Consider the following 15,660-nt stretch of genomic DNA (forward strand, 5'->3'; position numbering starts at 1 on the left):
CCTGGTCCAGAGGGTGAGAGAAAATTACCAGTGAGAGGTCTCTCAATATCTATTAGCTGCAACAGTGCAGTAGAACCTCCAGTCTCAGAGGTAGTATACCTCTAAATACCAGCTCTTGGGGACATACAGCAGGAGGAAGGGCTGTTTTCCTCATGCCCTCCTTGTGAGCTGAGCATAATGGGAAACAGGAAGCTGGGCTAGATAGGACTTTGGTCTGACCCTGCGGGGCTCTTCTCATCTCCTCCCTTTCCATGTGCCCAGCAGCAGCATCTTGACTCCACTCCCTTCTTTCAACTCTAACAGGTTACTGGCCCGAGAGTGAGAACGAAGAGAATCACCGGGGTGGAGCAACCTGAACCGATAACAGTCGTTTCAAGATTGGCGACGGAGAACACAGTGGCTCGGGCTGAAAAAAGCAGGGAGGCCTCTGAGGGTCAGCGCAGGAAGTGGCAGGAAGGAAATGCCCTGAAGAGAAGGACAGGCCAATCCACTACCTGTGGGGCAGAGGAAAAGGCCCCCAGCAAAACACTGCCACGGCCCAAACAAAAGACATTTGCCTCGCTTCCTGAGAGAGCTTTCAAGCTTGGTGCGCCAGGCCACTGCAGGCGAGAGCGGCTACACACGGCGGAGATGCCCTTCCGCTGCACCGCGTGCGGGAAGAGCTTCACACACCAGCGGAGCCTCAACACGCATCAGAGGCTCCACATTGGAGAGAAGCTCTACGAGTGCCTCGACTGCGGGAAGAAATTCCTCAGCAAGTCAAAGCTCGCCAGGCACCGGCGGCTGCACACCGGGGAGAGGCCGTTCAAGTGTTCGTACTGCTGGCGGAGCTTCAGCCAGAGCTACAACCGGACAGAGCACGAGAGAACTCACACAGGGGAGAAGACGAAGCACAACCGGGCAGCCCGCGCGACAAACATGGGCGGCAGCTCCTGTGTCGCTGCTCACGAAGGAGCCCGTAAAAGTGAGAGACCCTATAAAGGTTCCTATCGGGGGAACGACCCCCCCTTCAGGCTCTGAGGAAATGTAGAAGGGCCCAACCCCCGGAAGGAAAAAGGAAGAACTCGTAACATTGGCCCAAGCATGGGAAAGCCTCTGTTCTGAAGATGCTCCTCGTTCGATTTCAATTGATTGGCTGAAGGGGGTGCATGTGTTATAGATGGGTGCAGCAAGCCGGCTGCTTATTGCTTGATAGGGTGGGGAGGTGAGGTATAATAGCAGTAAGACACTCTACAGACGGTTGGAAGAGAGAGAGGAAGGAAAAAGCATCTAAGGAGAAAGAGAAGGTGGAGAACTAGGGGGAAAGAGGCAGTAGCTGGCCAATAAAGACATGAGGACCTAGGAAAGGGGGGGTTGTCTGTGGGCTGCAGTAGGTCTGGGTAGCACATGGCCCACCAGGCTTGTTGGAATTCAACCCACATCAGCCTCAGACAGTGTGGTGAATGGGTCAGGGATGGTGGAAGCTGTAGTCCGAGAATATCTGGAGACCCACAGGTTCATCATCCTTGGTCCAGAGGCCTTTCCCCTCTTCTCCTAATTCTGGGATGGGGAAACAACAGCCCTCTGGTTGTTGCTCCTGTCATCTTCCATCAGCAACCCCAGTGAGGGATTAGAACAATCATCTTTATTGATATAAACTAGTCACTTTGCTCACAAAAGTGATTCAAGGCAACTTAGAACACTGCATAAACATCAATACCAATTACAGCAATCAAACTGATGGGAACGTATGAAACACATCTTCACGAATACAAGCAACCTGCCTTGCTAGGAGAGCCCACAAGTACTTAAAAGCCCTTCAGGTTGAGGGTCATCATAACTAAAATGGGCGCCCAGAATAGGTAAAGATGGTGCCATGCGAGCCTCCCTGGGGAGAGGATTCCACAAGCACCACTTGAGCCACCACTTTGGGCCTCGAATGACTCTTGCACAGTCTGGGTGCAAGTACATGGAGCAATATGTAACTGAAAGAGGCCTCAATACTTTTAGAACTACCAGCCGCTTTAGATGAACTCTCTGAAAAAGAACAACAGTTAGAATGGACTCCGATATCTCTGTATATCCCCTTCTTCTTCTTTCTCTAATTAATTTGGACAATTCAAAGACCTGTATTCCTTTGTTATCTTGTGATTTCATAGATAAACGTCTATCGAGTAAAATTAATAAAAAATTATCTATGGCTTGACTATACCGGCTGCAGCTGATGAGAGACTCACATGTTTCTGATGCCTGAAGCAGGGGAAGAAGACTAGAGGGAAGAGCTTGGGTGGGATGTAAACCTTGAGAGGTCAAACATGCATAGAAGGGAGGCACACTTGGAAGGGATTTGGTTTGATCTGAAATAGCTGATCCAAACTTGAGATTCTGTCAGGCCATTTGAACATATTAAAAACACACATCTTTTTACAGCCGCTGGACCTCTCTTCTCAGCTGATTTCACAAAATAAGTGCATCTTTAATTTTTTTCTAATTCTGATTTCAGCCAGGATCTTTGAAACGTTTGCAGTTCCTCTCTTAATGCCGCCTGCTTTTAGAATTTGTAACTATGGCAACCCCTTTATAAGCTGCCTTGACTCTTGGAAAAAGACGGAATATAAATAAATATAATTCTAAAGGTAGGTAGCCGTTGGTCTGATGTAGTCAAAACAAAATTTTAAAAATCCTTCCAGTAGCACCTTAGAGACCAACTAGGTTTGTCATAGGTATGAGCTCTCGTGTGCATGCACACTTCTTCAGATCTAAAGAAGTGTATCTGAAGAAGTGTGCATGCACACGAAAGCTCACACCTATGACAAATTTAGTTGGTCTCTAAGGTGCTACTGGAAGGATATTTTAAATAATTTTATAAATTATAAAGGTGAGGATAAAGCTGCTCTTGAACTCGGATCTTGCTTGGAGCCATAGCTGCCAAGTTTTCCCTTTTCTCGCAAGGAAGCCTATTCAGCATAAGGGAAAATCCCTTAAAAAAAAGGGATAACTTGGCAGCTATGCTTGGAGCACCTGCGGGGGGGGGGAATCCTGTCCTGGGGGCGCCGCTGGCCTGATCCTGCAGGGCTTCCACCTCCTGCTTCAGAGCCGGCAACCAGCCGGACGCCTCTCTTCCCTCCCTGCCCTGCGGCTCCTAAGCGGTTAACAGAGGCGCCAGAGCTTCGATTCCTAGAGCGGAAGAGAAGACTGGAGAGAGAGGAGGAGCTTCCGCTTCCCCGGGGAGATTTTGGGCCTGTCGGCGGCTGTCCTCCCTTCAAGCGGGTAACGGGGGGGGGGGGGAGTCGGCCGATCCAGGGGCGGAATGGAGGGGCACGCCGGGAGGAAGAGGCGCAAAAGGGATGGAGTTCTCCTGGGGGGAACTAAGAGCTGACAGGGAAATGTCTTCTCCTGGGAGGGGAAGAGGGACGCACAAGCGACGCTGCTGGATGGCCGGCCTTTACCGGCCTCTGGCCTCATCCTGCGGCCTTTTCTCACGCTCCTCTCTCCAGAGAAACCAGAAGTATCGCCCAGCAAAGACCGCATGGGAAGAAATAGGGAGGAATGGCATGGAGTAAACAGGGAGTCAGGAGAGTCTCCTGCCAGCCAGGGATGAGCAAGAGGAATTATTATTATGGTTTTATTCATTCATACCCCGCCCATTTAACTGGGTTTCCCCAGCCACTCTGGGCAATTCCCAACAGTATATTAAAAACGCAATAAAACATCAGACATTAAAAACTTCCCTAAACAGGACTGCCTTCAGATGTCTTCTGAAAGTCAGATAGTTGTTTCTTTGACATCTGATGGGAGGGTGTTCCACAGGGCGGCCACCACTACCCCTAGAAGGCCCTCTGCCTGATTCCCTGTAATTTGGCTTCTCGCAACTAGGGAACCTCTAGAAGGCCCTCAGAGCTGGACCTCAGTGAATGATGGGGGTGGAGATGCTCTTTCAGGTATACTAAGCTGAGGCCGTTTAGGGCTTTAAAGGTCAGCACCCACACTTTGAATTGTGCTCAGAAAAGTACTGGGAGCCAATGTAGGTCTTTCAGGTCTTATGTGGTCTTGGTGGCCGCTCCCAGTTACCAGTCTAGCTGCTGCATTCTGGATTAGTTCTAGTTTCCAAGTCACCTAGAGTGCAGAAGGAGCTGCAGACAATGGCAGGAGATGATCCTCCTCCATTAAGTCTCTGGCTTTTTTTGTATCAAAGGCCACATATGTCCACTGCAAATTAAACCATGAGAAAAACTTAAACACAGCACAAACTGCTCCTCTGCAAAATGTATGTACTAAAAATATATCATTAAAAAAGGAGGGCCCCATAGGATATAACTGGCCATCTGATTGAAAAGGTCTCCCAAGTGGCACAGTAATCGAATGGTCGCTAGAACACAACTAAAGTTCACAAACCAATTTAGAAACTGGTATGCATAAAGCCATCTTTGAAAAAATCATCCCTCTCCACTTCCAATTTTGCCTGCTGGGCAGCATGTTTGGTCTTTACACACCTAAGAAAGGGGAGGAAGGAGGGAGTATGGCATGGGTCAAAACACTCATTTTCCCCAGTCTTAAATTTAGTTATCCAGATTTTCACGTCTTATTAACAAACAAACAAACAAACAAACAAACACTGAAGGTAAAATCTCCAGTTGCCTCATCTATCATTGGAGTGGGAGCAGAGGGGAGATGGTTTCCATACCTTGTTTTTGAATGTCTTTACGGAAGGCATTTGTTTTGTCCTTCCAGGGATCAGTGAGCTTTGAGGAGGTGTCCTTGCATTTCACTGAGGACAACTGGGCCCTACAGAGAGCTCTGTACAAGGAAGTCATGGTGGAGGTTCATGAGATGGTGACCTCTCAGGGTAAGGATCCTTTTCGCCTTCGTCAATAGTTATGATAGGTATGGATTCCTCAGTGGCTTGTAGTGCCTTCCATCAGCTCGCTAAAGGACGTCGCAGTGCCTGTATTAGTCCCAAGTTAAAGGCCAGAAGCCTGACTGAAAATAAATATTGTTGCTTCTCTGCTACAATTAGCCAGTGATGGCTTCTGGGTTGCCTCCCTTGGGGAGACTATTCTTTAGGTGGGGAGCCACCACTAAAAGACCCATTCTTGTATTATCTTTCTTTGCACCTCAATTGGGGATGGCACTGTGAGAAGGACCTCAGATGATGAATGCATGCTCTGGGTGGATTCATGAGAAGCAGTCATTGAGCTGCATAGGTCAAAATCAGCACCTTGAGTTGAAGACAGTCACCCAGAAAAGGTTTCATATGCTCAGAGCATGTTGCAACGGTCAGCACTCTGTAGTTTCTGAACCATCGCATCCTGAAGTATAATGCATTGTGGCAATCTAGCGTGGAGAATGGTAGGGAAAGCATACTAAAAACACTATTTTCTGTGGGGGATCCTCATTTGTGGGATACTTGATTATTCCTCCCAGGAGAGAGAGATACAGTTAAATTGTTGTTGTTATGGATTTCTATTGATGTATTGGTTTGTTTGTTGCATCTATAGGATGTTGTTGTTGTTGTTTAGTCGTTTAGTCGTGTCCGACTCTTCGTGACCCCATGGACCATAGCACGCCAGGCACTCCTGTCTTGCACTGCCTCCCGTAGTTTGGTCAAACTCATGTTCGTAGCTTCGAGAACACTGTCCAACCATCTTGTCCTCTGTCGTCCCCTTCTCCTAGTGCCCTCAATCTTTCCCAACATCAGGGTCTTTTCCAAGGATTCTTCTCTTCTCATGAGGTGGCCAAAGTATTGGAGCCTCAGCTTCACGATCTGTCCTTCCAGGGAGCACTCAGGGCTGATTTCCTTAAGAATTGATAGGTTTGATCTTCTAGCAGTCCATGGGACTCTCAAGAGTCTCCTCCAGCACCATAATTCAAAAGCATCAATTCTTCGGCGATCAGCCTTCTTTATGGTCCAGCTCTCACTTCCATACATCACTACTGGGAAAACCATAGCTTTAACTATACGGACCTTTGTCGGCAAGGTGATGTCTCTGCTTTTTAAGATGCTGTCTAGGTTTGTCATTGCTTTTCTCCCAAGAAGCAGGCGTCTTTTAATTTCGTGACTGCTGTCACCATCTGCAGTGATCAAGGAGCCCAAGAAAGTAAAATCTCTCACTGCCTCCATTTCTTCCCCTTCTATTTGCCAGGAGGTGATGGGACCAGTGGCCATGATCTTGGTTTTTTTGATGTTGAGCTTCAGACCATATTTTGCGCTCTCCTCTTTCACCCTCATTAAAAGGTTCTTTAATTCCTCCTCACTTTCTGCCATCAAGGTTGTGTCATCTGCATATCTGAGGTTGTTGATATTTCTTCCGGCAATCTTAATTCCTGCTTGGGATTCATCTAGTCCAGCCTTTCGCATGATGAATTCTGCATATAAGTTAAATAAGCAGGGAGACAATATACAACCTTGTCGTACTCCTTTCCCAATTTTGAACCAATCAGTTGTTCCATATCCAGTTCTAACTGTAGCTTCTTGTCCCACATAGAGATTTCTCAGGAGACAGATGAGGTGATCAGGCACTCCCATTTCTTTAAGAACTTGCCATAGTTTGCTGTGGTCGACACAGTCAAAGGCTTTTGCATAGTCAATGAAGCAGAAGTAGACGTTTTTCTGGAACTCTCTAGCTTTCTCCATAATCCAGCGCATGTTTGCTATTTGGTCTCTGGTTCCTCTGCCCTTTCGAAATCCAGCTTGCACTTCTGGGAGTTCTCGGTCCACATACTGCCTAAGCCTGCCTTGTAGAATTTTAAGCATAACCTTGCTGGCGTGTGAAATGAGCGCAATTGTGCGGTAGTTGGAGCATTCTTTGGCACTGCCCTTCTTTGGAATTGGGATGTAGACTGATCTTCTCCAATCCTCTGGCCATTGCTGAGTTTTCCAAACTTGCTGGCATATTGGGTGTAGCACCTTAACAGCATCATCTTTTAAAATTTTAAATAGTTCAGCTGGAATATCATCACTTCCACTGGCTTTGTTATTAGCAGTGCTTTCTAAGGCCCATTTGACTTCACTCTCCAAGATGTCTGGCTCAAGGTCAGCAACCACACTACCTGGGGTGTACGAGACCTCCATATCTTTCTGGTATAATTCCTCTGTGTATTCTTGCCACCTCTTCTTGATGTCTTCTGCTTCTGTTAGGTCCTTACCACTTTTGTCCTTGATTATGGTAATCTTTGTACGAAATGTTCCTTTCATATCTCCAATTTTCTTGAACAGATCTCTGGTTTTCCCCATTCTATTGTTTTCCTCTATTTCTTTGCATTGCTCATTTAAGAAGACCCTCTTATCTCTCCTTGCTGTTTTTTGGAAATCTGCATTCAGTTTCCTGTATCTTTCCCTATCTCCCTTGCATTTTGCTTGCCTCCTCTCCTCCGCTATTCGTAAGGCCTCGTTGGACAGCCATTTTGCCTTCTTGCATTTCCTTTTCCTTGGGATGGTTTTCGTTGCTGCCTCCTGTATAATGTTACGAGCCTCCATCCATAGTTCTTCAGGCACTCTGTCCACCAAATCTAAATCCTTAAACCTGTTCCTCACTTCCACTGTGTATTCATAAGGGATTTGATTCAGATTGTATCTTACTGGCCCAGTGGTTTTTCCTACTTTCTTCAGTTTAAGCTGGAATTTTGCTATAAGAAGCTGATGATCTGAGTTACAGTCAGCTCCAGGTCTTGTTTTTGCTGACTGTATAGAGCTTCTCCATCTTTGGCTGCAGAGAATATAATCAATCTGATTTCGATGCTGCCCATTTGGTGATATCCATGTGTAGAGTCGTCTCTTGTGTTGTTGGAAAAGAGTGTTTGTGATGACCAGCTTGTTCTCTTGACAGAACTCTATTAGCCTTTGCCCTGCTTCGTTTTGAACTCCAAGGCCAAACTTGCCAGTTGTTCCTTTTATCTCTTGATTCCCTACTTTAGCATTCCAATCCCCTGTAATGAGAAGAACATCCTTCTTTGGTGTCATTTCTAGAAGGTGTTGTAGGTCTTCATAGAATTGGTCAATTTCACTTTCTTCAGCACCGGTAGTTGGTGCATAAACTTGGATTACTGTGATGTTAAAAGGTCTGCCTTGGATTCGTATCGAGATCATTCTGTCATTTTTGAGATTGCATCCCATTACAGCTTTTGCCACTCTTTTGTTGACTATGAGGGCCACTCCATTTCTTCTACAGGATTCTTGCCCACAGTAGTAGATATGATAGTCACCCGAACTGAATTCACCCATTCCCTTCCATTTTAGTTCACTGATGCCCAGGATGTCGATATTTATTCTTGTCATCTCATTTTTGACCACATCCAGCTTACCTCTATTCATGGTTCTTACATTCCAGGTTCCTATGCAATATTTTTCTTTACAGCATCGGACTTTCCTTTCGCTTCCAGGCATATCCGCAACTGAGCGTCCTTTCGGCTTTGGCCCAGCCGCTTCATCAGCTCTGAATCTACTTGTACTTGTCCTCCGCTCTTCCTCAGTAGCATGTTGGACGCCTTCCGACCTGAGGGGCTCATCTTCCAGCGTCATAACTTTTATATGCCTGTTGTCTTTGTCCATGGAGTTTTCTTGGCAGGGATACTGGAGTGGCTTGCCAGTTCCTTCTCCAGGTGGATCACGTTTAGTCAAAACTCTCCACTATGACCTGTCCATCTTGGGTGGCCCTGCATGGCATAGCTCATAGCTTCTCTGAGTTATTCAAGCCCCTTCGCCACGACAAGGCATTGATCCATGAAGGGGCATCTATAGGATATACATGGTTTTTTAATGTTTGGTGTTTGGTTGCATTTTTATATATGTTGTAAATACAGTATATATAAATACTGTTGTTGTTATTCATTTTTTGATCTTATATTTTATTTTAAAATATATAAACATACAACAACAAAAAATTCAAGATCGAAATATTGAGAATACTCTGGCTTTCCCTCATCCCTCCCATGGGTCCTAGTGATAGTATTTACAACTGGATATCAATACTATCCAGATTTTATCCTTCCAAATTATCCATACTTTCCGTTCATTTGCAAGCGTGGTTAAAATCCTGCTAATGTTCTAATCTGCTTACAATGGTCTTGTAAATAAATTGTAAACTTCCCCATTATTTTTTAAAGGTCTTTTCCTCTTGATTTATGAACTTCCCAGTTAATTTTGCCCTTTCAGCATTGTCCATCAACCTGGTCTGCCTATTATTATTTATTTTGGTTTTTCAACAAGCTCTGCAGATCCAGACATTTCAAATCACTCTGAGTTGAGATGCTGTATTATCAATGGTCAGGGGGCGGCCTGGTAAAGGTAAAGGGACCTGGTAAAGGTAAAGGTAAAGGTAAAGTAAAGGGACCTGGTAAAGGTAAAGGTAAAGTAAAGGGGCCTGGTAAAGGTAAAGGTAAATCCCCCGTCAGGGGGCGGCCTGGTAAACGTAAAGGGAACCCTGACCGTTAAGTCCAGTTGTGGACGACTTGGGGGTTGCGGCGCTCATCTTGCATTATTGGCCGAGGGAGCCTGCGTACAACTTCCGGGTCATAGGATCATACAATCATAGAGTTGGAAGAGACCACAAGGGCCACCCAGTCCAACCCCCTGCCAAGCAGGAAACACCATCAAGGCATTCCTGACAGATGGCTGTCAAGCCTCCGCTTACAGACCTCCAAAGAAGGAGACTCCACCCCACTCCTTGGCAGCAAATTCCACTGTCGAACAGCTCTTACTGTCAGGAGCTTCTTCCTAATGTTTAGGTGGAATCTTATTTTTTCTAGCTTGAATCCATTGTTCCGTGTCCGCTTCTCTGGAGCAGCAGAAAACAACCTTTCACCCTCTTCTATATGACATCCTTTTATATATTTGAACATGGCAGAATACAGTGGTACTATTACTTCCCTTATTCTAGATGCTATACTCCTATTGATGCAGCCCAGAATTGCATTGGCTTTTTTAGCTGCTGCATCACACTGTTGACTCATGTTAAGTTTGTGGTCTACCAAGACTCCTAGATTCTTTTCACATGTACTGCTGTGGCCAGCATGGCTAAGCCGAGCAGCGCACGGAAACGCCATTTAGCTTCCTGCCGGAGCAGTACCTATTTATCTACTTGCACTTTGACGTGCTTTTGAACTGCTAGGTGGGCAGGAGCAGGGACCGAGCAACGGGAGCTCACCCCGTCACGAGAATTTGAACCGCTGACCTTCTGATCGGCAAGCCCTGGGCTCCATAGTTTAGATATTCATAATTATTGATTAAATGGTGGTGCTTTTTTAAAACCAGGTATAACACCTTTTATGTAAAACGTCTTTGGGGTGATGTTTCACCCTCCAATAGTCTTTTAACATACTGCCAGGCCTTGAGTTTTGATAATGAAAAAGCTACATCAACCTTAAATTTTTAAATTTTTATTCCATCAGGAGATGTTTGGGGGATCCTGGATGAGGAGGAACCATCAGAAGTCTGGCCAGAAAGAGCCGAGGAACAAGGAAAGGAAAGGAAGTTGGGGATTCAAGATGGAGCCAACAAACAAGAGGGGAGAGAAACAGTGAAGCCAAGGGATAAACACAGTGCTTCTCAAGTAGATGAAAATCTAATTAACAGAGTGGGGGAAAAACATGAATGTACTACGTGCGGAAAGAGATTCTGTAGTCGCTCAACTCTTACTATACATCAAAGAGTACACTCAGGTGAAAAACCTTATAAATGCATGGAGTGTGGAAAGAGCTTCATTTGCAGAAGTAACCTTAATAGACATCAGATAACTCATACAAGGGAGAAACCTTATAAGTGCAGGGAGTGTGTAAAGAGCTTCAGTTGCAGACGCCACCTTACTAGACATCAGATAACTCATACAAGGGAGAAACCTTATAAGTGCAGGGAGTGTGGAAAGAGCTTCAATTGCAGAAGGTACCTTAACGTGCATCATAGAACTCACACAGGGGAAAAACCACATAAGTGCATTGAGTGTGGAAAGAGCTTCAACTGCAATGTTTACCTTAAAAGACATCAAAGAACTCACACAGGGGAAAAACCACATAAGTGCATTGAGTGTGGAAAGAGCTTCAGTCACAGTAACCACTTAATTAGACATCAGATAACTCATACAGGGGAGAAACCGTATAAATGCATGGAGTGTAGTAAAAGCTTCAGTGACTATAGCACCTTTCATGCACATAAGAGAATTCATACAGGGGACAAGCCATATAAATGCATAGAGTATGGAAAAAGCTTCAGTTACAGAAACAACTTAACTGGACATCAAATAACTCATACAGGGGAGAAACCTTATCAATGCTGGGAGTGTGGAAAGGGTTTCTGTGACAGTAGTACCCTTACTAAACATCAAAGAACTCACACAGGGGAAAAACCACATAAGTGCATTGAGTGTGGAAAGAGCTTCCGTTACAGTAACAACTTAATTAGACATCAGATAACTCATACAGGGGAGAAACCGTATAAATGCATGGAGTGTGGAAAGGCCTTCAGTCAGAGTGGAGCCCTTAATGCTCACCTTAACAGACATCAGACATCTCGTACAGGGAACAAACCACACGAATGCCTGGAGTGCGGAAAGAGGTTTGGTCAAATTAGCCACCTTACCGTGCATCAAATAACTCATACAGGGGAGAAACCATATAAATGCTGGGAGTGTGGAAAGAGATGTAGGTTCCGTAGCCACCTTATCGTGCATCTAAGAACTCATACAGGGGAGAAACCTTATAAATGCTGGGAGTGTGGAAAGGGTTTCTGCGACAGTAGTACCCTTACTAAACATCAAAGAACTCACACAGGGGAGAAACCATTTAAATGTATGGAGTGTGGAAAGAGCTTCAGTCAGAGTGCCTCCCTTAATCTGCATCAAAGAACTCATACAGGGGAGAAACCTTATAAATGCTTGGAGTGTGGAAAGAGTTTCTGTGAAGGTCGTACCCTTACTATCCATCAAAGAACTCACACGGGACAAACCATATGAATGTTTGGAGTGTGGAAAGAGCTACCGCCACAGTAAACGCCTTTCTCGACACCGGATAACTCATTCAGGGGAGTAATCCTATGAAAGTTGATGTGTGGAAAGAGCTTCAGTTACAGTGGTTACTGTGCATGAAAGAACTGGTACAGGGGACAAACCATATACATTTTTGGAGTGTGGAAAGAGCTTCAGTTGCAACAGCTGTCTAGTGATAAGTCGACACTTGTTGTTGTTTAGTCGTTTAGTCGTGTCCGACTCTTCGTGACCCCATGGACCATAGCACGCCAGGCACTCCTGTCTTGCACTGCCTCCCGCAGTTTGGTCAAACTCATGTTCATAGCTTCGAGAACACTGTCCAACCATCTCGTCCTCTGTCGTCCCCTTCTCCTAGTGCCCTCAATCTTTCCCAACATCAGGGTCTTTTCCAATGATTTTTCTCTTCTCATGAGGTGGCCAAAGTATTGGAGCCTCAGCTTCACGATCTGTCCTTCATGGATCAATGCCTTGTCGTGGCGAAGGGGCTTGAATAACTCAGAGAAGCTATGAGCTATGCCATGCAGGGCCACCCAAGATGGACAGGTCATAGTGGAGAGTTTTGACTAAACGTGATCCACCTGGAGAAGGAACTTGCAAGCCACTCCAGTATCCCTGCCAAGAAAACTCCATGGACAAAGACAAAAGGCATATAAAAGTCGACACTACCCGGGTGCAAAATGTGTCTGGCACCTGGCTAATTTCGAACACTGTTCCACATTGGTAGTTAATAAAAATAAGACAAGGACTTGAGAATTTCCTCTCTCATTTACCAATCTGTTCCTCTAGTCAAGCATTTGTGACTTTTCAGACTATGTTCTCAGAATATTTGGAGGGACGCTATAAAAAATTCTTGCAGAACGGCATCTTTTTGTATGCTGTAACTAACCAGTAGATCTCTACCAATAGGCTTTCTCTATTCTGAACCAAGTTTATTGATTTGTTATGTAAGATACCTGATGCGGATAATCAACTGCCCAGGAGGACTCCACTGCTGTGAGTGCCTGCAGGTCCTATCCCTGCCTCTCACCACCTGGCCAGGGCGGGGCCCGACAGGCCTCATAAGGACAGCTGCTGCTCCTGCTGTTGCTGCCCAGGAGAACTCAGAAGAGTGCAGAGTTCTTTTTAAAATGTTTTGAAATTTTATTTTTTACCTTTTTAAATTCTTCTTGGGGTGGGGGTGGGATGGATGTTTAGTTGGGTTTAGGAATTTGTTTAATTTTGGTATGTTTATGTTTTTTGTTTTTTGTTGTTATTATTTTCTTGGTTTACAGAAATATGTGCAATGTCTCATAACATTTTTACAGATCAGTTTCATTTGTTGAGACATTGGGAACATTGGGAAGGAAAGGGGGGAAAGAGGGAGATGGGGGAAAGGTGGGTGGGGGTGAGTTTGGGTGACGGTGTTTCTATTTTACTGAATATATGTGGGGGGGATATTGTTGTTGTTATTAATAGGTTTTATTCTGTTCTTAAGGGGAGGGGTCAGGGCTGCCTGGGAGTGGGTCCCAGCCAACAAAATGACGGGCAAGTTCCACAGAGGGGGGATGCACTGGGACAACCGATCTCCGTGATCATGGGCAGGAGGAGGAGTTATGCTAAGACCAGACCATGTCATTACCAAGGAGGCAGCTTCAGTTGTTGTTTGAGGACTATCGCTGCCTCCGGGTCTGGTCTTGACCGGACGGATACAGGAATCGGCAAGGGAAACCCACATGACCTGAAGGTGCTGCTGTGCAATGCCAGGTCAGTGATTCATAAGACCACTGCCACCCATGATTTGATTGTGGATGGAGGACTTGACCTGGCATGTGTAACAGAGACTTGGTTGGATGAAGCAGATGGGCCTGTCCTTGCCACTGCTTGTCCACCAGGTTTCTCTTACACATAGCAACCCAGGCCTTGTGGACGGGAAGGGGGTTGTTGCAGTAATTTTTAGGAAGTTATTAGTTTGCACCAGGCGTCCTATTGGGAAGACCCAGTTCTCTGATTGCATGTTCTGGAAGTTGGGCAATAGGGGTCATACCGGATTCCTTTTGGTGTACCGACCTCCCCGCTGCACCAAGGATTCCCTGCCCGAGCTGCTTCAGGTTGTGGCAGATGTGCTTCTGTAGACACCAAGTTTGGTTGTCCCAGGGTATTTTGATATCCACGCCGACATGACCTTAGAAGGGGCCGCTCGGGACTTTGTGGAAAGCACGGTCTCCACGGGGCTGTCTCTGAATATGTCTGGCCCAACTCATAGCCACGGACATGCCTTAGACCTGGTGTTCACCTCTATGGATGTTGGTGATCTGACTGTAAAATCAAAACAAAAGAACTGCCATGGTCAGATCCCTTCCTGGTGCAACTGGACTTATCCGCGACCCTTCCCCTTTGCAGGGAGGTGGGACGGATTTGGATGGTCCACCCCCGTCACTTAATGGATCCGAATGGTTTCCAGAGAGTGGTAGGGTATGCTTTATCCCATGTTGATGGCCTTTCAGCTTTTCCCTGGTGGCCCACTGGAATGTGGAGTTAACCAGGGCTAATGACTGTTTGGCTCCGAAGCACCCTCTCCGATTGCATGGGGCCCGGACAGCCCCGTGGTTTTCCATGGATCTGAGGGCAATGAAGTAGTTGCTGAGATAGCTAGAGCACCGGTGGCAGATAACTCATTCTGAATGTAGTACGGGTAGGTTAGAATTACTTGGTCAACTAGCAAATATCAAGGAGGTGGAGAAATGTGGGCCAGAACATTTCACCTATATAAGGCCACGTGAGAGAGCGTCTGCCGGGAGAAGAGAAAACGTTCCTCCGCTTCGTGAAAAGTCCTCTGAAAATAAGCTTAGCCCTCGGTGGCAGTAGAACAGCCTCCCCAAGTAGGAGCAGTCGGATCCATTCCATGTGCAGGAGGCTACAAGGAACACTGCCACGTCCACTGGGAAAATTGGGTGGGGGACCAGTTTTTTCCCCATTTACCCGCAAAGCTGTTTTTTAGAAGTCCATGAGAAAAATGACAAAAAGGAAAAGGAAGAAGAAATGGAAAACGATAGCAGTAGTTCAGAAAATGAGATAAAATAAACCTTAACATTATTTGCTGTTGGTGCTAAGGGTGTTGTTTTATTGTAAGCATAATACTTTTTATCTACACTGTGTTCCTTTTTAAAAAATCTTTATTAATTTCCCACATAGACATATATACATACGGTAGAAAACAAATCATACAAAGCAAAAACAATACAATTTTAGAAAAGAATAGAGTAACAGAAAAAATACAATATACAATTAAATACTGCTAGCATTTTAAAATGTAAAACGTCCGATCATTCTCATTATACTGCTTATATTATCTATATTTTCTTGCACAGCTTTACGTTATTTCGTGTGTGTGTGTGAGTGTGTGTGTGTATCCATTATGATATCTAATACACTTTTTACTTACAAGCATCAATCTAGTTCTACAAGTATATTGTTGTTTGTACAATAGGATTTTAGATATTCTTTAAATGTTTTCCATTCTCCGTATTCTTTCTGGTTTAACACTCCTCTGATTCTTCCCATCAGTTTTGCTAGTTGCAGGTATTCTATCATAAGAGTCTGCCACTCTGTTTTCGTTGGTAGGATTTCATTTTTTCAGTTTCTTGCCACTATTATTCTGGCTGCCGTGATTGCATAAACAATGGTCTTAAATTTTTCTTAAAATTCTATTGGTAATATACCTAATATG

General features: G+C 45.2%; 1 protein-coding gene across 1 annotated transcript in view; it reads left to right on the top strand.

The window, feature by feature from the left end:
• The first annotated feature begins 3,185 nt into the window (after positions 1 to 3,185).
• LOC118080233 (zinc finger protein 665-like) overlaps positions 3,186 to 15,660 on the top strand; it is a 33,524-nt gene continuing 21,049 nt past the window's right edge. Inside the window, exons 1-3 of the mRNA XM_060270920.1 lie at positions 3,186 to 3,249; positions 4,711 to 4,825; positions 10,366 to 11,918. Of these exons, the coding sequence (XP_060126903.1) occupies positions 4,792 to 4,825; positions 10,366 to 11,918 (1,587 nt within the window). The 5' untranslated portion in view covers positions 3,186 to 3,249; positions 4,711 to 4,791. The remainder of the gene's footprint in view (positions 3,250 to 4,710; positions 4,826 to 10,365; positions 11,919 to 15,660) is intronic.

The sequence above is a fragment of the Zootoca vivipara genome, chromosome 2 (assembly GCF_963506605.1).
Source record: "Zootoca vivipara chromosome 2, rZooViv1.1, whole genome shotgun sequence".
Classification (NCBI taxonomy): domain Eukaryota; kingdom Metazoa; phylum Chordata; class Lepidosauria; order Squamata; family Lacertidae; genus Zootoca; species Zootoca vivipara.